This window comes from Dermacentor andersoni, chromosome 1 (assembly GCF_023375885.2).
Source record: "Dermacentor andersoni chromosome 1, qqDerAnde1_hic_scaffold, whole genome shotgun sequence".
NCBI classification, from domain to species: Eukaryota; Metazoa; Arthropoda; class Arachnida; order Ixodida; family Ixodidae; genus Dermacentor; species Dermacentor andersoni.
The window spans coordinates 131,071,884-131,095,018 of NC_092814.1; the positions used below are offsets into that span (position 1 = coordinate 131,071,884).

Genomic DNA, 23,135 nt, shown 5'->3' on the forward strand with positions numbered 1-23,135 from the left:
ACAGGGGAACTTGATAACCACTACAATATATACATTCTTGAGGCCGGAAGAGGGCGCTCTTCAGCGCCAGGGTTAACTGACGAAGATACGTCATCCGCTCAACCCAGCGGCCAGAATCGGTACACAACACTCCTTCCCCCTTAGTTCGAACTCAACAGTCAGCCAATGCCAGCACAAAGTCCCGAAGATGTTGTGTCTTCCGGAAACGTTGCGAACGGCATGGGCCCGGCAATTCTACACTTTGCTCTGTTGGTGCTGGCTGAGGTGCTGCTATGTTGTCCGAAGGGAGCATGACTGTTGGTTGCTCCTCGGGTGGTAGCATGGCTATCGGGTGCTCCTCGGGTTCACTGGGATCTGGTGTCTTGCTGCTGCTCACTCCGCCAGGTAAAGGGCTTGACGCAGGCCGAACCTCAGGCTGTCCTTCAGGTACGGTTTCGGCTAACCTCATGGGAATGCTGCTCCACCGACGAAGCTGGTCCACGTGCCGGCGACACACACAGCCATCCGGAAGAGCAACCTCATAAGAGATCGGGCCAGTTGCTCTTGAAATCACAGCAGATACCCATGGTGGGCCCTGGCCGTAGTTACGTGCAAATACAGGGTCGTCGGGCTGGAATATGCATGGTGTTGGCAGAACTTCTGCCAACCGGGGGGACTTGTCAGGGGCCCGGTCTGGGTGCAGCCGATCCAGCATGGTAGACAGTCGTCGGCCCATCAACAATTCGCACGGGGAGCGCCCCGTGACTGTGTGCGGAGTTACATGCTGCTGTAGAGTGAAGTCTGCCAGGCGCTGTGCCCAGCTTCGTCGGATTATCCGAGATAATGCCTCTTTGGTGGTCCGTACCATCCTTTCGGCCTGCCTGTTAGTGGATGGATGGAACGGTGCAGATGTGACTTGGCGGATGAGGTTGGCATCCAGGAACCCTCGAAATTCTGTGGACGTGAATTGCGGGCCATTGTCGGAGACAAGGGTATCTGGCAGGCCATGAGTTGCGAACAATCTTCGTAAGGTAGTGATTACAGCACTCAATGTCATTGACGACATTGGTATGACCTCCAGCCATTTGGAATAAGAGTCCACCACAATCAAGAAGGTCTGTCCTTGGAAGGGACCAGCGAAATCAATGTGCATGCGTGACCATGGTGTCCGGGTCGTCTCCCATGGGTGCACAGGTGCCCGAGGCATCTCTGGCCATGTTTCCTGGCAAGGAAAGCATCGCCGGACCCATTCCTCAATGGCCGCATCCATGCCGGGCCACCATACATTACTGCGGGCAAGTGCTTTCATTCTGACGATGCCAGGGTGTCTGACATGCAGAGCTTCGAGGACCTGGAAACGCAACTTCTGTGGAATCACCACATGGTCAACCCACAGTAAGCATCCCTTGTGGGCGGACAGCTCATGTTGCCTGGACACAAGTGGTGTGAACTCGGAGCGCACCTTGGCCACCCCTTCCACACCTAGCTGAGGACACGGGAGAGGATAGCATCCTTGGCGGAGTACTTAGCCACATCGTCTGCATGAACTGGAGATTCTGGAAGTATGTCCAGAAGCATGACAACCTCTGCTGGCAAAGGGTCATCCTGGCACTGGTCCGCTTGAGGCAGCCTGCTGAGACCATCTGCGTGGCCTCACTGTTTTCCTGGTTGGTGGTGGAGAGTATGCTGGTATCCGTTAAGAAAAATGGACCAACGCAACATTCTTGGTGAAAGCATCTGTGGCGTTTGCCGGTCTGATGTGAAGAGCCCCAGGAGCGGCTTGTGGTCCGTATGGATCTGAAATGGGCGGCTGAATACGTAGTCATGGAACTTCTTTACTCCGGCAACCACAGCGAGTGCCTCCTTATCAATCTGGGCGTAATTACGCTCCATAGAGGACAAGGTTCTTGAATAAAAAGCGATTGGTGCTTCCGTGTCATCCGGCATTCTGTGATTCAACACTGCTCCTATTCCATACGGGGACGCATTGCAGGCAAGGATTACCGGCTTTTTCTCGTCGAAGTGTGTCAGCACCTGGTTGGATGCCAGTAGCTTCTTCCCATTGTCGAACGCAGTTTGTTGTAGGTTTCCTCACAGCCAGGGGACCTTCTTGTCCAACAAACTGTGCAGGGGTTCAGCGACAGTGGGCTTGTGTGGAAGGAATGCATGATAGAAATTGAGAAGACCCAGGAAGGCCTGCAGCTCGGCTCTGTTCAACGGCCGCGGTGCATTAAGGATGGCTTGCGCCTTGGCCAGTGTGGGGTGGATTCCCTCAGCATCGACTCGGAAACCCAAAAATTCCACTTGAGTCACTCCTAGCTGGCATTTCTCCTTCTTGACCTTAAGCCCTGCATCTTGGAACCGCTGAAGGACCTCCCGAAGGCGACTAAGTCATTCTTGGTGCGATGCACCTGAAATGAGGACATCATCAAAATATGGAATGACGCCTGGTAGTCCACGCAGTAGGTTCTCCATTAAACTCTGGAAGATGCCAGGTGCGACGCTGACACCGAACTGTAATCGTCGAACGCGGAAAGCACCCCGATGCGTCACAATGGTCTGCGCCTCTGCAGATTCATCAGTCACTAGGAGCTGTTGGTAGGCCTGTGCTAAGTCTAGCTTCGCAAAGACAGTTCCACCAGAGAGGGATGCCAGCAGGTGGTTGACAGCTGGTACCGGATAAGAGTTCTGATGCAAGGCTTTGTTGATGGTGCACTTGTAGTCTGCACAGATGCGGACGTCCCCATTTGCCTTCAGTGGCGTAACAATAGGGGTTTCCCAATGAGCGTGGTCAACCGGCTCTAGGATTCCTCGTGTTATCAGCTTGTCCAGTTCGGCGTCGATTTTTGGTCGCAGTGCGAAAGGAACCCTTCTTGCTTTCAGGCGGATAGGCACATTCTCAGGGTCAAGTGCAAACTGAACGGGCGGTCCCTTGTAGCAGCCCAGCATCCTGTCGAACACAGAGGCAAAGTCCCGGAATATGTTATCAAGTGAGGATGGTTGCTGATCGATGCGTTGCACTCCCGTGATATTGATACCAAGTGCCGGAAACCAATCCAGCCCGAGAAGACTTGGGCGCTCGATCTTGACAATGACCAGGCGCAATGGGCCGTCAAAATCTTTGAACTGCACTCGGACGGTACCAACTCAATGTACAGTGATACGGTTTGCTTGATAGTCCCTCATGATAACATCAAGTGGCTGTAGGTTTTGGACACGCCCCTTTGGAAAAATGCGTCTGGCTGTGGCATTGGAGATAATAGAAAAAGTTGATCCCGAATCCACCTCCATCTGACACTGTGTGCCTTCGATTTTTACACTCACATGTATCTTCCTCTTGGTGGGTTTAGACACTTCGTTGATAGCAGTAACTGCCAAGTCGTCGCAGTATGAAATGTTTGTGCGAGGAGTGGTCTTGAATTGTTGCATCCGGGCTTGATCTTTGGCATTTCGACGTGTGCTAAGCTGCCTCCGGGACCGGCAGACCTTAGCAATATGACCGGTTTTTCCACATTCCCTGCACTGGGCACCACGGAACCGACACAGGCAGCATTCGTGCGGGCCTCCACAGCTGGCGCAGGGGATGCCCACCAATCTCTCGGTGTCCCGTCGCTGAGTGGAGCTCGCACGTAACCGAAGAACATCTTCAGCGGTGTCTTGCTTGCCATCATCGCCAGTCGTCGTCCCTTGATGCACGGGCTCGAAATGCGGCGCGTTGGTGGTTTGAAACGAGGCTAGGCTGGCTTCCCGGGCAATGGCCTCAGCGGCAACTGCTTCCTCGACAGCACTGGTGAAAGACACCTTTTTTTTCGCCAGCAGTCGCTGCTTCACCCTGTCGTTCTGCAGTCCAAACAAGAATCGATCCCGTAGCACGGTGTCGAGGTCGTTGAAATTGCAGTGCTGTGCCGTCGTTCGAAGAGCAGCGAGGTAGGTGGCGGCAGACTCACCTGGTGCCTGGTCGCAGCAATGGAATTCATATCATCTGGCAAGCTCCGGTGGTTTCGGCGCTAGGTGGTCGCGCAGAACAGCGAGGATTGTTTTGAACGGTGTATCCTTCAGCTGGGCCAATGCCACGAGCGCCCTGGCTAATTGAAAAGTGGCGGGACCGCAGCGGCTGAGGAATGTCGATCTCTTCTTGATGGCGTCCGTAACGTCCTGCGCCTCGAGGAAGAACTGGAAACGTTCTGCATAGTCCTCACACTCTTCAGGGTGAGTGATGTCGAAAGGCTCAAGCCCCTCTGTTGTGGTGGCCGTCATTGTGAACAAGTACGGACGAGAGCTAGCTTCCCATTGCGGCGGTCTCATTCAATCCCATCTTCGTAGCCAGTGTTATGTTGCTGCACGGGTCGTATCGCGAGGCACCATCGCAACAAGGCGTATCGGCAATAACCTTTTATTGCCGTCACGAAACAAACACAGAACAGGGGAACTTGATAACCACTACAATATATACATTCTTGAGGCCAGAAGAGGGCGCTCTTCAACACCAGGGTTAACTGACGAAGATACGTCATCCGCTGAACTCAGCGGCCAGAACCGGTACACAACATGAATACTTGTACTGTGGCACCATAGAGAATATCATGCCAAATAAATACAAAACAATATGCAAGGACTTCATATGATGTTATGTCAACTTATAATTTTTGCATGGAGCAGGTGACCAGACAAAAATATGTGCCAGACTCCAAACTTTGATCTCAAGTCAATTGCTGCGAGGTGGCACTCAGTTTATACTGAACTAAATTTGTATTGCTTTATTTTTCTTCCCTTTCCCTATGTAATGCTCTAAAGGGGAAAAAAGATGATGAAAGAAGTTACATCTACACCTGCAGGAATCTGAACACTAACAGTGATAGCTGTTTGATGGACATTGTTCAGCATCTACGGTGATGCAATGGTGGCTGTTCGTAACACAGACTGTTATGTGGCCTGTATATACAAAGCAAAACAAAAACGAAGGGAGACAACTAAATTGTTACCATAACCACGAGGTTTCAACTCTAGCCAAGCGAGCACACTGTGACCTTTCACATTTAAACTGACTATATAGAGAAACACTAAATCAGTTTAGAACGATGAAATATTTTTCCCGAAGTTTACTTTTGTTAATTTCACAGTAATAGATTATTAGAAGAGGAAATGGCGGTCAAAGCTCAATTCTTGAATTACACATCAAAACCCCAGTGCAAGCACATCAGTGTGACAACATAGGCTTAATTTTTTCATATTTGGGCTGTTGTGGCTCATTAGAACTTGAAGAAACAAGCTAAGTTCAGCCTTTGCCTATTCTAGAATACAAAGCAGTCCTTTAGCTAAAAAAATTTACTAGGACTGAGCAGATGCCATCAAGTCCATGATATCACAATGAACTGGTATCGCCACAAGTCTGTGTTTTTGCATTTTTTCTAGCTTACCAAGGCTGTTTCTCACGAACACTGGCTTTTTAAGTACTGTAGAAGGCTAATTTACTAATCCAGCTCACAGTAGTTCTCTCTTTAGTGTACCTTTAACATTAAAATGCCTCCTCTTTATGTGCCTGATGCTTTTGCTTTAATTCATGCACACAAATTTACCTCCAGTGGTATTGTCCAGGTGGTTGTTCGAGCAGCCTTCACCAACATCCTTGGTATGGCTATCCTGGTTCTGCCGCAGTCGAGCCATCATCATGCGGATGTAGTCAATCTTGACTTTTGAGTCTGCTTGCATCTGCTGTGCCTCAGCCAGCATCTTGCGGTCCTTGGAAGGGCCGGAGCTGTACATCTGTAGCATGTTCTCAGCGCCCTGCTTTACTTTCAGCTCAATATTCAGCTGCTTCTCAAGTGACTGCAACCGCTGGTCTGTCGTTGAAAGTGGCACATCCCCCTTGTCACCATAGAAGGACTCCGTCGAAAGTGGCTGCACACCTGAACAACATGCAAAGCCACTGATTAAAAGGGGCTTATAATCCATAGACCACTGTGCACTACATATGGGAAATTTGGTTGGAATGTGAGCAACACTCAAACCCAAATAAGAATAGTGTTTTTTTTTTTTACTAGGCTAAGCCACTTTTTTAGAACCTTCAGAATTCCTTGCCACCCTGCAGGTTGAATGCAAATGTAAGAGGCAAGCCTACATGTTTCTCTAATGCTTCCCCCATCAAACTCTGCCTTTGTCAATATACAAGTTATGCATCACCATTGTTCCTTCATAGTACTATATTTTCCATGCTAACTACCTTCTCACTGTGCAATGTATTGGGATAATGTTCGTGGCCCCCTTCTCTCTGCTCAGCTTGATGAGCAATTATGCTGCTAAGATTGGCCTACACTAATTGAAGTACACTAGGGGCCACATTTTCTTTCAATTTCCATTATTTTTGCATTTCATCATTGGCAGGCATTATTCCAGTCCTTCGTTGCAGCCAGCATCAGAAACTCATTGCGATGGCACATAAAAAATGAATATATGGCAGAACTGAATAGAAGGAAATGATTCTGGCCCCAGAGAAGAATAAGCGTTATTGTTAACTTGTAAACTACATTCAGTGTGGATAAGGTCAAGATTCATGGCCATATATTGCATCAACCGAGCACAACTGCATGTAGAGAGTGTGCATCAGGGCACCTTTAGGATGAAGGTAATGTTGATGAAACCATATTTGTACTAATCTATGGAAGATCAATAATAAAAAATTCAGTCGTTACATCATGTTTCAACTAGCACATAGCATTAGCATTTAACTGCAATCAACATTTCTTGAGCATCATCTCCATTAGCGCAAATGCCACTTGCCCAACGTCAAAAAGAGGACTTGCATTTGTTTTTTGTTGCACTCTGGAAGAACTAAGCAGTTTTATTCCCTTTCTCCAATTTGCAAGTCAATTTCATAGATATAAAGGTTTTAGGCCAGCAAGCTTGATTTTGCTCCGAATTTCTCCTCTATGGGAGATCTCTTTTGCCCATACTTCCACTCATTTGACAACCAGAAAACTATAATGTTTGTGTATGTGGAAGACAGGTGCCTTCTGGAATTAACATATGCTGAACATTAATCATGTTGCAAAATCTTTAAAAAAACCAACAACCAATCAAAATGTGTCACGAGATTATTGAAGCATGCATTTTGTATTAATAGAATCGAACAGGTTGTTCAATTCTATTAATTCAAAGGGCAATCGTAATTTTAAATCAGCAAAGAGAGGCATAAAACTGCATAACACGGCATTACTAGAAACTCGAGTACAGTAAAACCTCATTAAACCGTACCCGCTTAAACAGTAGTTTCGTTTTAAATGTAGTAAAGTCAAATCCCCGACTCAGCGGCCATTGAACATATTATGTTTTGTATCCGCATAAACCGTACCAGCTTATTGCGTACGCATCAGTTAAAACGTAGCATCTCCACTTTTCGTCGCGCAAACACAGCGTTGTGCGTCGTCTCCATCGGGTGGCCCGGCAGAACAACAAGCCTCAGAGATCGGAACAAGCGCCCTGTGCGTTTGCGCGTGAAGTCACATCAACATCAACATCATTTCGACGCCTTGCCAGAAAGCGTTGTGGCGTCGCGCAAGCGAAGACTCGAGTCATGCCGAAGCTCGGATAAAGAAGAAGCTGGATGCTCAGCATATAAGAAGAATTAGACATCGTTCCTGCTATCGAACGTGACACGAGGAAGTCAGCGCTGGCACGCGACAGGGATTTGCTGTTGAGTATGGTGTATGGCATTTGGAATGCGAAGAAGTTGTTCGGCAGCGCTGCTGCAACTGTGAAGAGATGTCGGCTACGAAGGTCAACTTTTCGCTATTGTTGCCTCTGTTGTTACCGAAGTGTTGGCTAGCAACAGTGATGAGGACGACACGGAAAGCGGCAGCACGGGCGATTCAGGCCCGAAAGTGGCAGAAGCTGGGCCAGCCTCATGAATGCAATCGTCGAGACGAGAACAGCAGCCCGCAATGAAAAAGGCGCCCCGCAACTTTTGCAGTGGTACCGCGAGCGTGCATGGAGAATACGTAATGCTAATGAGGAATCTGCCATGCAAGTGTTTGCTGAGAAGAGGGGGGCTGGCTGAAAAGCTCAGCTTCAGTAAGTTTGAGGCCGCTGTCGTCGCTGCTAGGCCACCACGGCATCAAACAAAAATAACACTCTTGTCGCGCGAAGTGAATAAATACTACATGTATTTTTCCCCTTTCATCGCACTCTCTCAGAGTTCAGTTTTTGACATGTAAGTGGTCGATCTCATGCTATTTCGGTTAAACAGTACTACTGTTTAGTACATACTTTTTCCGAGCTCCGGCCAACTACGGTTTAACGAGGTTTCACTGTACTAACAGCAGAGCCCCGCCCCCAATAGTTGTGACTGGTGTAGTTAAGTCAGCTTTTTGCTTAACAAATTAGTTGTTTTCTGTGCATATTATGATGTAAACAAAGTTCATACACATTTATATGCACGAGTTGAAAGACAAAACAACACAAAAAACGGGGCACAACATGACATAGCAAATAACATTACTTCTCAATAAGCTCAAAACAAATTTCAACTATCACACCAGTGTAAAAAACATTAAGAAACAAAAAAAGTGTTATTAACCAGTATGTTGATTCACTTTATCCAGTTAAGCAAATTTTCTTTCCTTATAATGAATATGAAAATGCTTTGCTTTATACAGAGTGCACTTGAAATACATTGCTTGTATTTCATGTTTGTCAGACTGATAATTCACACTGTAGGTAGGTAATGTCTTTTGCATTAGCATTATTGCTAGTGTCTATTTTCCTGTTATGTACTTCTTTTTAATTAAAAACAAAACAGCACACTATAATACCACTGATCAGTTATTCTAGAGAGCAATGCAACTGCATTAAAGGGACCCTAAAACGATTTTGACGATTTTCTAAAAACGTACTGAGTCATTATAGTAGGTCCTTCTGATCATTAATTGACACATCTAAGTGCTCCGTGTAAAGCGTTTAATTTATTATAAGGTTTTAAATATGTGCATCGCTGCCAATCGCAGCACACTGCTCGGCAGAATTTTCAGCTGCCCCCACTCATATGACGTAAATCACCCAATTGACGTCATGTGGGCGAGCTATCCGATTGGCTGCCCAGGACGCATCATCCATAATTTTTCTACCTTTATGGTGAACAAATGATGGTCGTAATAGTTGGAATGTTAGTTAATTTAATTCTATAAAAAGAAAGTAACAGAAAGAGAATGCACAAAAACAATTTCTCACTACACTTAAGCACTTCCGACACACAGCAAGCATCTGCTTGTGTTACAATGTGTTCCATTTTGACGAGAGTTCTGCGGTCAGAGTCGGTCTCAGTCTTTTCGCGAGCACTATGATTCAACTTTGTTGTGTTGTGGACTGCAAACGTAGCGATTGGCAATATGTCAAGCTCTGACATTGTGTCCCTCTGCAAGGCAGCAGACGAGCGGACTGGCTGCAGTGCATCGGACTGCCGCTATCCGATCAGTGCCAGGATTTGTGTTTGCAGCCGTCACTTTACACCAGAAGATTACTAATGCAATAGTGTTTCGCGAGTCCAGTATTAGGGTAAACGCAAGCGCAAGGAGACAGGGCCGGGCCGTGTCCCCTTGCGTGTCGTTTCACGGGATGAGCAGAAGCGCAAATGTGAATGGTCTGCATGGTGCAGCCACCTGGTGGCACAGAGCTCAACCACACACAGTAGCAGTAACAAATTGTATTCTTCTTTGCTACTGGTGTAATCGTTAACACATTGTTTTTGTAAATGTTTAAAATGTTTTACACTTGGTTAAAGCAATATTAGCTCTTTGTTTGGCTGATTAAGCTCTGCACCAACAGATGGCTAGACCGTGGAGACCGATCAGGCCGCTCACGTACGTCTACGCTGAAGCTCCTTCATCAGCTTGAGTTTATGCCCCCACCGTTCCGTCGAAGTGCCCAGCTTGCCTGTGGTTACCGGAATGCCAGACATGTTCGGCGCTGTGACAGAATGCTCACAACGCACGCTGCTTCGATAGCTCTCGCTTCGGGTCGAATGCCAAGCAGCTGGAGGAGAGTTTGGAGAGGCTTCGCGCGCGCGCTCCTAGAGAACCAGAAGTCGATGACACGACATGCCATCATGACGCAGAGCCAGTGAAGGCAGAGCTTTGCCCCTATCACTCAGCGAACGAGTCGAGGAGAAAATGAGAAGGCTAACTTGTAATGATCCGTAGCTCTCTTAATATGAGATGTTTCACACAAATTGTGGTCCGAATGATTAACTTTAGCTGTACTCTATGTGTCTACAAAATTTGTCCGAACCGTTTCAGGGGCCCTTTAACATAAATTTGTAGCGAATCTGTGCCTTACTCATTACAGTATTACAGTGCCCCAAAGTTCACATCAGTCATCTTATAATTGGAAAACCAAGGGCTTAAAGAGAAACATTTCTAAAGCAATATGAATATTAGAAAGCACAGCAAGTAGCAAATTGTGTCCTTTACTGTATCGACTCAATTTCAAATGAATTTTTTCTTCAGGAAGACTGGAAGAAGGGAGAGAGGATGGGGAGGGGAGAGTGGTTATATGCCAAGTTCAGGAAAACTAATTAGTTATTAAATTTAAGTATAACCCAACAAGGTACAAAACAGCCTCTCGTACGACATATATGCCTGAAATATGGCTACTCTGATTGTTTGAACCTGGTGACAACTTGTTGGACGTGGATGGCAGGATGAATAAATACAATATACAGCCTGATCAACAGCACAAAACTGACACAATAAAATAACTCTGGGAAGCTTCATGCGAATGTAAACACCATGGAGGTATAGAAATCAGCACACTATGTAAGCAATCGCACATTGTGACAAGCTGTCGATGACCAAGCAGCAGCAGAAACCAAATAAAAAATGAAATGATAGTTCAGACATTACCACAGTGCCCCCGACGTGTGCATTCACTGAGGGAGTATTTACCAATGTAAGCCAAGAAAAGTTCTTGGATGAATGTTACATGCTTCTGGCTGACCGCGCTTCTCCAACACTATCATCTGACATGCCAATGCGCCATTACCAATAACAAGTACGTACAGTGCAGCACAATGCAATGCAGCACCAACTAGTATGCAAAATCACAGTGGCCCATCTGCTGGCGGACTTGTCAGCTAGCTCACTCTGTGAAAGTAACTAAAGCCTGAAAACAGATAACTTCTAAAAATTATTAAAATATTTAATCCCTCAAATGGTTGAAAAGAAAAATGGTGTGCAAGCTTTACACAAGGTTATATGGGGTCTTTATTAAAGATAAACTAGCTAGCTAAGCAAAATCTGCTTGCCCAGGCAGTTTATGTGCTTTGGCAGACAATTTTTGTGATCTGAGTCATCAAATGCATAATTAACAAAAACTCCTGAATTAACTTTTTGCTGTCACAAATATGGCACATGGTTATAGTTGAAGCACCAAGACAATCCTACTAAGTAGGCAACTTCACTTTGTTTGATTCTCCTGGAGTGCTTCTGTTCAGAGATATTCATTACCAAATTAGACATTCAGTCAACTAATTTCGCTTTCAGGGGCATGGATCTTGACAATGCCAAGCCATGAGGGAACGTCATGAGGGAAAGAAAAAAGGACAGGCATTGCTTGTTTTCACCAGCCAATAGCAAAAGTTCAGCTGTTATCTCTGCCAACTTGCAAATGATCTGCCTCACACAGTAAGCTATGTCACAATGGGGGCTTGACATTGTGTGGAGATCCAAGCCCCTGAATGAGAAATTCAGAAGCATGGAAATACAATTGTCTTAAAGTTTCAAGTATAAAAATATACTACAATCACGATAACGAGAAAATTAATGTGGAGGTTTGTTAATTATGTATTTGGTGACTATCTCGAAAATTGTGAATGCCAAAGCAACAAACCGCCTGTACAAGCAGATTTTACATAGGTAGCATAGTGTTTTTATTAAAAGTGGTGTTAGTTGTTGAAAACCCTGTATAGCCTTCCACAAGATTTGATTACATCTGCTGCTTTATTTAAATGTGCAAATACGCTTGAAGGAAGGAGGGGGACACACTAGTGATCAGCTGTGCTGCTTTGCCCAATAAACACGTAAGCAACAACATAGTCAACAGCTGCCAAACTAACTAAAGGACTAAATCCCATTTATACTATATATGCTAAGGTGTGCGTATCATTCAAAATTTTGAATACAAATCAAATAGGCTTTGTTATTCAAATTGTATTCAATTGGAGAATTCACTATTCAAAGTTGTCGAACATTAATTTCCTATTCAAACATAAAGAATAACAATGGTTATTGGAGTCATGAGGGAGCGAGATTGATGCAAGTGAGAACTGTTCTGAATAATTTTGCAGCAGGAGAGCCTTGGTTGATGTGCGGAGGCACCAGTTCCTGAGTGAACGCAAGGGGGCAGGTAACTTTTGCTTAATAGCTTCCAGTTGTTTAAAAAGAACGCCTCACTTTTAGGCAGCTCATACATGAATGTGTTGTCTCGATTTAGGAAAGGCAATTGATTATTTATAGTTTAGTTTTAGATGGTGTTGTATTGTCACACTTCTCCCTCTCAACAAACAGAACTCTATATGCGCATCTGCTCAACACAGAACTCTATACATGCATCTGCTGGTGTGCTGTTCTCTTAGTTCATTACTGTCATTTATCATGGTGCAGCAGATAATTAAAGCAGTTGTTACTCATTTACAAGCTCCTAAGCTGACTGGACATCCACTTGCGAACGGCATTACACAGATGTATGAAATGATGTATATAAGCCCGTTTTATTACTAAACGAACCTCACGCAAACATTATATTTCACTTCATTTACAAATGACAACTATTCGATATTCCAAGGTCGTTTTGTCTAGAATATTCATATTTGATTCAGAGATTTCACTACTTGCACACCCCTAATTTCAGTGAAGTCTCACCGATTTCGCTGGCCATGGTTGCTGCTGCGGTCTCGTTGAATAGCTCACACACAGAAAATAAATTAAGTACATGTCCAATGGTGGAATAAAAACGTCTCCCTGTGCAACTGTCTGATGGTCTAGGCATTAAGCCACAATCGCATGCATTCTTCTCTTGTGCCAACGCCAAGTAGCTCTTCAAGACGATTGGTGTGTGCCAAACATTGCATAGCACATGAGCGAAAGAGCAGACAGACGTGAGCGCAAGAGCAGACGTGAGCACTTCACAAAAGCTGCACTTGACATATATTCCAACATATGTGTTGGATCTGCATAACTTTATTATGGCCTGACCATTTCTCATTATGGCATACAGCAGGTGCATATTACCAAATTCTGAATAGGAGCTTACCACCATATGCCAATGCAGTGTACGTACTATATCATTGCAATCCAGCGGCGCTAACATATGGGGCAGAAACTTGGAGGTTAATTAAGAAGCTTGAGCACAAGTTTAGGACTGCACAAAGAGTGATGGAGCGAAAAATGTTAGGCATAACTTTAAGAGATGGGAAGAGGGCAGTGTGGATCACTGAGCAAATGGCGATAGCCAATATTCTAGTTTACATTATGAGAAAGAAATGGAGCTGGGCAGGCCATGTAATGCGTAGCACAGATAACCGATGGTCCATTAGTTACAGAATTGGTGCAAAGGGAAGGGAAACACAGTTGAGAACAGCAGAAAATTAGGCGGGGTGCTGAAATTACGTTGGAATTGGCTAGGGCAAGACAAGTAATTCGAGATCGCTGGGAGAGGCTTTCGTCCTGCAGTGGACATTAGGAAAAAAAAAAAGGAAGAAAGAAGAAAAGAAGGCTGGCGATGATGACTTTCTGTTAAGAGTGTCTAAGTTCATTTTGTACTTGGCCATCAATTTGACACGACATAAACATCTTACATAGTGTCATGACACTATGATACATGACACTATGGTATTGACATGACAACATAGTGTCATGTCATCTACCCCTAGGAGTAGATGATACGTGCTCAGCCTCGTCATTGTAGCTGTTAGCTGTGTGTCATGAGGACGAAGGCGCCATGTTCTGCTTGTCGAGGGAAGAATGTTGAGAGGTCTATGCACAGAGTAGTACGACACATATCTCAATCAGGGTGTCTACCAAGTTGACATTCCCAAATTTTCTGAGTAATTCCCAAAGTTTTCAAGGTTTTCCCTGAGTACCTTTGCAAAATTCCCTGCGTGACAGACAACTTTGTTTTATGTCAAGACAGGCTGACGCCATGCCACCCAATGCTGTCACTCTCTAGCAAGCATGTTAGAAAATAAAAAGCAACTTAATCCAATTTGAATATAGGGGTTAGTAAAATGCACCACGAATTAAATATCTTTGAAAAAAGAAATGGTAGAAGCCATTGAAAATAGAGTCGAACATTCTCAAATACAAATAAAAAGGAGATGCATACAGAAGCAAATTTTTTTAATATAAGCTATTTCTATCAACTGACAGCAAGCTTATTGCATGGTATGAAGCCCAAACTTTGTCCCAAGTGAGATTCTCTCTCAACAGCTGGTAAGTCAACCTGAACTATCCTGACATACCGTATTTACTCAAACCTTACGCACACTTTTTTTCCGATAAAACGGGTCTAAAAATTGTGTCCCACATAACTTGAGCCAAACATTAAAAATATGCAAATGCCACATAGCTGAACTGAACCATGGCGATGTCATTTGTTGTCGCTTGGAGATACTCAGACTATTTTTTTGTTCTGCCTAATTAGATAATTAGTTTTAATTAATCAATGTTTCAAATATAATTAGATTAAAAGTGCCATTGAGAAAATTGTAGAGCAACTTGAAAAACTTCTGACACAGCTTTCTGTTGCTCAATACATGCTACAAAGAAAGTTTTTCTGAGTGTGAAAGAAGCCAGCGAATGCACACAAAATTGCCACGTAACTGGCCACTCGAGGCACTTTGCGTTTATTCATGGGCTTCATTCACGCTCTGAAAAACACTTTTATGTAGCACATATAGAGCAACAGAAAGCTGTATCAGGAGTTTTTCATGTTGCTCTACAATTTTCTCATTGACACTTTTCATTTAAATCTTTTCACTTAAGAAGATGATTAATTAAGACTATCAAATTGGGCAGAATTAAAAAGGTAGTCTGAGCACCTCCAAGCAACAGCAAACAGTTACGTGGGGCACCCTATATATGAACGAGAAGAAAGGAAACTGAGGGACAGGGCGTTTCTTTAGCTGTACTAAATTTTCATGAAATGCCTGTGGCAGATAGCACAATTCTAACCCTTTATCTAAATTACTTGATGAGATGCCCATTACTTGTACAAGAAAACATACTTAACTGAATAATTAACAATCACACTAATTGACTTTTTAAATATTTACAGCACTTATTTCAATCTAAGACTTGCAGCTAGTGAGTATGCAAAGCATATCAACTTGTAACAAATTCTGAGGATGGCACTGGTTTCGAGATTTGTGCTGTCAAACTTGTGGTAAAAATGCACTGTTGTTCCACTTACTTGTTTAAGAAAATGCTGTTTTATGTATTGATGCTCAAAAATAACTGAAACGCCAATGCATTTCACCGGACACTTGTTCAGAAAAATTATTTATACATTGGCATAATCCCGAGAATTCGTTCCAAGTCTATGTGCATTGCATACTCACTAGCCAAAATTTGTAGCTTGAAATATGTGCCGTAAAGTAATTAATTGAAAAGGCAATTAGCATAACTGTTTAATTACTAACTTAAGCATTTTGATTTCTCATACAAGTAATGGCCACCTATTTAAATAATTTAGATCAAGGGCTAGAATTGTGCTGTCTGCCACCGGCAATATTTCAAAAATTTGGTGCAGCTAAAAAAAAATCACCCTGTATTAGTGTTACATTACAGGTACACATGGCTCAAAACTGGTCCTATATAGGTATACAGTCTCAGACAAGCAACCTGCAAACTCAAACGGAAAGCTCTGTTCCCTGAACATCGCCAGATGGTGATGCCCTCAGTGCATCACGGGCGGCGAAACAGACTAATTGTGCTCACACCATCGTGGAAGTACTGGCCCAGCATGGTCACACCTCGCATTTCCCTTTATGAGGTGGCGGTGGAGCAGATGTTCGCTGCCATGTCACTTTAAACAGATCATATTTAAGGGAGTGCATGCAGCAGTGGCCTGCTAGGAGCTCCTGTCTGCACCAGTGTGTGCTTAGAAAGCCAGCTAGCACTCGAGCATTAGATAGGAGCACAGTACTTTAAAAAAAGGACGCTATAAAGCGTTCTATACACTGAATTGTCATGGAGGAAGCAAGACTTTAGACTGCCAAGGGGAATTCTGTGAAATTGAGATCAGAAGCGAAAACAACTAGCCAGTGCCACAGCTAAAGCTTAAACGTTTGCTTTACATACTTGTAACCATTCAGATGATTGTGGCAATAGGCTGAATAAATAAACAACTGTTAGGAATTGCCACATCTAAAGATAGTTGCAACTGTGCTCACATTGCAGTTGCATAGTTCTCTAAATCAGCTAAAAAGAGACCTTCACAAATCTGTAAGGATTAAGGATACCTCAGTGCACCAACAATAAACAGAAAAAGAAAACAATACCACAACCCAAAAACGATAAAGGCTACCTACCAAGACTAATATACCAATTTAAGAAGCAGATTTATTGGCATGACAAGCGGAAGACCACCAACTTTATGTACTGTTGTTTTTTCTGTATTATCCGCTGAATCAATTTAAATGTTTAGATGCTCGTCCATCAGAGTGCAGTGTGCCTTTCTTCCTAGTGTGCATCACCCTGCTTTACTGCTGGAAACGATTTTGCAAATATGCATCCGATGAGCTAGAGCAGACACCATTCTCAAAAGAACGAAGTACTCTGCTCTACAAATCTTGACGGAATTAGCAAATTTAAATAAATGAGGAAGACATTATAGAGAGATCAAAGTTCCCACCTTGCTTCATTATTTAATTCCACTGAACGCTCCAACTGATGCAGGTTAAGTAAGCAATTTATTTCCAAGATTTAACAGAATAGATTGTTTATGAAAGGCTCCCGTTAAATAAATAACAATATGATGTTCCCTCAACAAACATTTCATGAAAATTATTTACTTTTCAGTTGACAGTGCACAAAATCAGATTGAGCATGCATAGTTTCACGAGCAAACTTAATGCTAAAACATGGCATTTAACTTGCTCTTTGCACATGTATGATGTAGCATGCAAAATGAGTCTCTGAAGGACATTCACCTTCAGGTGACGGATGCCCCTGGGTGACCAGAATATCAGCGGTGAGGTCACTGAGTTGCCGCTGCAGGTCATTGAGGCGTGAATTGGCTTTCTTGACAATGGAGTTCACATGGGCCAGGCTCTTGCGGTCGGTGGTTGCCTTGCGCAGATTTTCAGCACCCTCTTTTATCTTCAGCTCTTTGCGCATGTCCTCCTTGAGCTTACGCTTGAGCTCCTCCAGTTGCCGTTGAAGGCTGGGCTCATTTCCACCACCACCGCCATCCCCGCTAGCCCGTGATGCTCCGCACAAGCCGTACTTGCCAGCTATCTCCTGAGAGGCCACTCTGCTCATGTCTGGAGCCCAGACTGGAAGAAAATCAAGGTCAATGCCATTTGTAATTAAAAGAAATAAAGAATTGTTCCTGTTTTCCCAGCAGGTGGCCATGTTTGCCTGAGCTTGCAAACATCAGTCAGGGAAAACAGTACCAGGAGTACAAGTGTTATTTTCCTATGATTTCGTTTCTAGAAGTAAATGTTATAGATTACTAGTACAGTGGTCATGCTATGATGTTCTGATATTGCTGTGAATACCCCAGGGTGGTATCAGCAAAGCTGTGGGTTCCCAATACAATGCGTACAAAAAGCTGACTGACCTTTAAAACATATATAGGAGCTAATTAATGCATAAAGAACCCTACAACAACAAACAAATTTTAGCTTACCATTCCATAACAGTGAAACTTTCGTGAGCTACAACTATACTTTCCAATTAACTTGCACACTAAAAATCACTAAAACCTACTGCCTGGACCTTCGCGGCAGCAAAAGACCTGCAAGGCCTGCAGTAAACTGGATGCGACAGGAGCTGCAATTCCGAGACCAACAAATCAACTGTGCATCACTTGTAGCAAGACCTCATTAGTTGCATAGTGTCAGTGAGAAATTATTGTGCGTGCTCTATGCCTTTTTTTTCCATAGTGGAGATTACTGATTTCAAGCGACAAGTTTTTGTGCATGAATTAGGACTTCACCTACTTGGTGCACTCCAACCCCTTGTCCTTCAATAGAGCACTAACCTTGGACATTAGCTGCCGTTAGACAGTACAGGAACTGTTGTTGTCAAGAAAAAGCCTTGCTAACAATGTTACCTCTCAGCCCAAGTCTAGACACACCACTGTCAAATACTTCAATAACGTTGACCGATTAGACTTGCTCAATAACAAGCAAGGATAAGTGCATGGGAAGCCCCCATATTTTTTGACAATCCATATAAGTGCATGGGAAGCCCCCATATTTATTAACAATCCATTCTATTTTCTGTCCATTGCCCCTCTGTGGTTGGCTCCCGCACTGCTGTGCCACCACTATCACGAAGACTGGGCACAACTGATAAGAAGACTGGAAAATTAAATGGATAATTAAAGAATACTGCTGCTGACCTTCACACAACTTTGTCCTCAACCTCAGAAAAACACTTATCTATGACTGCTGCTCATAAGGAGTAAGAAGGTGGCATTATTATGGAACAAGTCCAAATTTCTCTCACTGCTTGTGTGTGAGCTCTCTTTCAACACAAGATTCAACTTCACAAAGAACTCATTTATCAGACCTACACTATGATTTTCTTGAAGATACCAGTTTAATGGCATAAATCCTAGCCCCTTGAAGCCAAAACGCAACGCTTAAAAGACAAAGGTACACAAATACCAACCCATCCATACATCTACACTGTACGCTGCAAGCCGTTTGCAACGCTTCGTTTGAGACGCCACAGATGCCTAGGACGCCATGTGGGAACAAAAACAAAGGCCACTATGTAAGCCTTCGTCAAACAGCAAAAGTAGATGGCATGTGTCCGACAGGCAGGAAGACACACACACACCCTTCGTGAAGAGATGTGTGACAGCACTCACTGAGTTTTTAAATCCTGCATGACTGCCCCAATGATGACATATATTACTCTGAAGATTAAAACCAAAGCTCCTAAAAAATTACACGGCATTAAAACACTCCACCACATGTCATACCAATGTAGCATTCAATAACAAGGTACACTCAAACATGTTATTAAAGACTCAACTTTATATACTGTAAATTAAGCAAAACATACAGAGGTATGCTTTGCAGATGCCTCATGCTCTTAGCCTTTACAGCAGATTTCAACTGCTGATTTGTCTCCATCAATGCATTCAAGAGTAGGTAAAACATTTTGAAAGCATGGCAAAATGCATGCGTTCCTAACTTTCAGAGGAGTGAACGCCTTATAGTGAAAATAAGGTAGGTGAGAAAGTAATTTTACCATGAGAACTAACTATTGTAGTGGTAGCGGCCCTTTCAATGTACATTTAACAATGGGTGAAAAGTGCTTATACAAGATTTTGAATGTATTTGTTATTAAGTACACTGCATTTAACAGAGCCAGTGGGACAAAGTAACCCAGCATGGTGTCTATAATTACCAACAATTTCAATACACACTGGCAAGATAGCCCGTTTTTCTGTAATCAAAAACACCAATTTTGGTGCATGAAGTAAATAATGCTTGCCACAGAAAATTTTGAAGAAAAATTCTCTTAAGGAAACAACTAAGCTCATGTATACACAACCAAGTGGGCTGATGAAGGGCAGAATGGTTCACCAAAGTTCTTCTCTTTTCGAACAATGTGCTCCCAAAATTCATGTCTCGCCCACTCAAAACAACCTTGCGATACACTGAAGATCTGTGCCTGTGGTCAAATGTTAAAACCAATAATGCAAAATACGCCATCTATTATGATTTTTCGATGCGGTAAGTGTGCTTTTACAGGCAAACTTTTCTCATTTTAACATCAATTAAAACTATAGTTAGAGAAAAGGGAAGTTTTATAATGGCTTACAAAGCACCTGGATACGTCAAAAGCAAACACTTTGCACACCGTTTCCTTCGACAAGAACACTGCACACAAATTCCAACACTACGCACACTCAAAACATCCGGAGCTAATTTAGCCTTATCTGGGCAATATTTATCTGGCTACTAGATCATGACTGGTATAATGTAATGATTCTATTTGCATTCTTTTCCCTTTATTTGTCAGTGGTCTGTTTGGTGTACCGCCTTCCTTATCAGCAGGATAAGCCACCTTCGAGCAATGGATGATAAAGGAATAGAGGTGAGCGAAAGGAATCCTTACATTATAATTGCCCAGGAGAAAAGCATATTGTCTGTATTTTAACAGAAATTGTTTCACCTATCCCCAATACAAAATTTTTTAACTTTTAATATAAGCTCAATCGGTTATGAATGACAAACTGTTTCAATAGGGTGTAACACCAGAATTGCTGACACCTTAAACGGCAAGCTCTTTTTCTTTTAATCTTGTATGGTCAGATAAGAAGAAACATATTTCAAAATACCAAACAAATGATGCAGACAACTACCCTACTGACATTAGAAAAATCGTCATAATTCCCAATTAAGTTGCCTATAAGTAAATATCAACAGTGCCATTCATGCATAATTTCTAAAGAAATAGCATTCTCAGTCAGGTTCACAGAGTGAAAAATCATTACAAGCTACACAACCTTGGATGATAAGCAACACGGCCAAATGACAAAGAGCATGCAAAAGGCACTGAAAGAGACACCTAAGAAGCTTTTATATTTTCTTGTGCATTTCTCAATGTGTTCACGTCAGTTTAATGAACACTCGACCACTACAAGCCCAGTGTTTTGGGCATTTCCAGGCACTGGCCATGCATGCACAATCATTTCCAATGTATCCCACCACCATATATGCATAGACGGTCTGGCATGCACATGCACACAATTGTTGCCTTCGGCAACACAGGAGGCATTAATGTAGTGAAGCAATGTGGTAGCACGATAAATATGCACTTCAATAATAAATGTACATCAAATGGGGCAATCAGTGCAGTTAACTCATACTGCAGGCACCACTAATTCATTTCACCAATAAATTTCACTAACCCAAAGAACAAAACACATCATAAATATCCATCTATTCTACAGATGAGTGAGCTGCAGTATAGCAAGAGGCAATATAAAAATTGTGCCATAAGAATCCTTCACAACTCAATTCAATTTTACACTGTTGTAATGTTAAAGGGACACTAAAGCGAAACAACAAATCAGTTTAGGCTAATAAAGCTTTGTTTGAGAACACTGCAGGCAGTCATTTCAAAATAATAGTTCGATTATTAGATGAGGAAATGGCGGTCGAAGTATCAGTATTTTAATTTTGCGCCGAAACCCAGACGCCGGTACGTCAGTGTGACATCAGGGATTACAAAGTATGTTTTTGCATTTGGGCCGCATTGGCTGAATAAAGGTTCTCAAAACTTGCCATGTTTAATATCTGGTTCCTTTAGAACACAATGTAGTCAATCTGTACCGCTATATAATTTAGTAGGCCATAGAAGATGCCATCAGAATCAACGACGTCACAGAGACCAGGTGCGGGAACTTCAAGGAGTCGTCGCTACCAGTCTTTCGTTCTTGCACTTTTTCTGGCTTACCAAGCATCTTATCGTAGTAAGAGTGGTGTTTTTGGTGTCCTAGAGAGGTAATTTACTGACGCAGAAGAAATCATTTGTTTCTTTAGTGTCCCTTTAAGCACACAGAAAGTTGCCCATTCAAATAGCTACCACTGGCAGCATCATAATTTGTAACACTACTGGTGTGGCACGCATGTTTACATCACAAAAGCTAGTAACATCATTGGCATGACGGAAGGCCAAAATGTTTAAAGTCAACTCCAACCAATGATTTCCAACACTACCGTATACTACAGCACTGAAGCCATGTCACAAAAATTGAACTATCACAGTCTTATTTTAGAACTTGAGGAATCAACAATACATTATTGTATGTGATGCATTAAGTGCACTAAAGGAGTGAAATTTGTACTCTACTCTACAAAAGGCACAGCTTAATGAACATGCTCGTTACTAAATGTAGTCAATGTACATGTAATTTGCACTGCAAGAAGCTGCACATGTTTCAGCTGCCAGGCCTTCAGCCCACAATAGTTTCAATTCATTTTCCAAGTCATTGGAAAGATTCCACTTCAACCAAGTGGAATCTTGTTTCATTTCATCTGCTGGCAAATTTTTTTAGAAAGCAGCTTTTTGCAAGTTATAATCTGAAAGTTGTATTCAATATATAATAAAGGATGGGGCTCTTCATAACGAACTAAATTAGTCAATGAATAAATTACAAAAGCTTCCCTTCTTTAACAGAGACTGCTGATGTAGTAGAAGCTTCCCCACAGAAGGCAAAATAAAGCGAACAAGAGCTACAGATCTGTGGATGATTACAGAAGTGTGTTATTGGCTGATCATAACTCACCACCAAGTCCACGAGTAGCCTTGGGCAGATGTTAAGGTAGAGGCATTTAGAGGGAATTGTCACCTCTGCAAATCAAATGAGAAAAGTGAAACTGGTGAAAAAAAAGTTAGTGCACTAAAGTTATGCAGTGAAATGGGGACTACTGAGACAAGACATAAGCACCTTGGCACATCAACCTTTGGTACATAATTTTTTTTTTCATTTTTCTTTACAAGAATATTCATAATTAAAACAAGACTATCAATGGATAACAAAGCAGGATTTTGTGTAGTTATGTGGCAAAGATTTCCCTAAAGAGTACAACTACATTCCACCTAGTTTTGCTCTTGACCGACTGTGAAGTTACTCGATTTCAACATCAAAAAGTGTCGGTTAAGAGGAACAGCATGGCCAAATAAGTAAAAATATACATATCTAAATAAAATAAATAATTACAGAGGGCAATTTAATCTATCACCTAATTTCCCGCGAAAATGCAAAGCAGTAAAACAAAAAGACGCATTCATCAAAGCCACATACTGACACCTACCATGAAACTTAAATAATGAGATGCTCTTATTAAGTTTCAGGTACCAATACAAACATCCAACACTAATCCACGGTCACTGACTGATGAAAAGATGCATGCAAGG

At 42.9% G+C, this 23,135-nt stretch overlaps 1 protein-coding gene across 3 annotated transcripts in view; it reads right to left on the reverse strand.

The window, feature by feature from the left end:
- Window positions 1-23,135, reverse strand: part of Pkn (serine/threonine-protein kinase N) — a 181,385-nt gene that overhangs the window by 156,375 nt on the left and 1,875 nt on the right. For all 3 annotated transcript variants that reach the window (XM_050193885.2, XM_055062035.1, XM_055062036.1), the window contains 3 exons: window positions 22,504-22,568; window positions 17,177-17,521; window positions 5,556-5,885 (listed from right to left, as the gene is read on the reverse strand). In XM_050193885.2, the coding sequence (XP_050049842.1) occupies window positions 5,556-5,885; window positions 17,177-17,507 (661 nt within the window). In that variant the 5' untranslated portion in view covers window positions 17,508-17,521; window positions 22,504-22,568. The remainder of the gene's footprint in view (window positions 1-5,555; window positions 5,886-17,176; window positions 17,522-22,503; window positions 22,569-23,135) is intronic.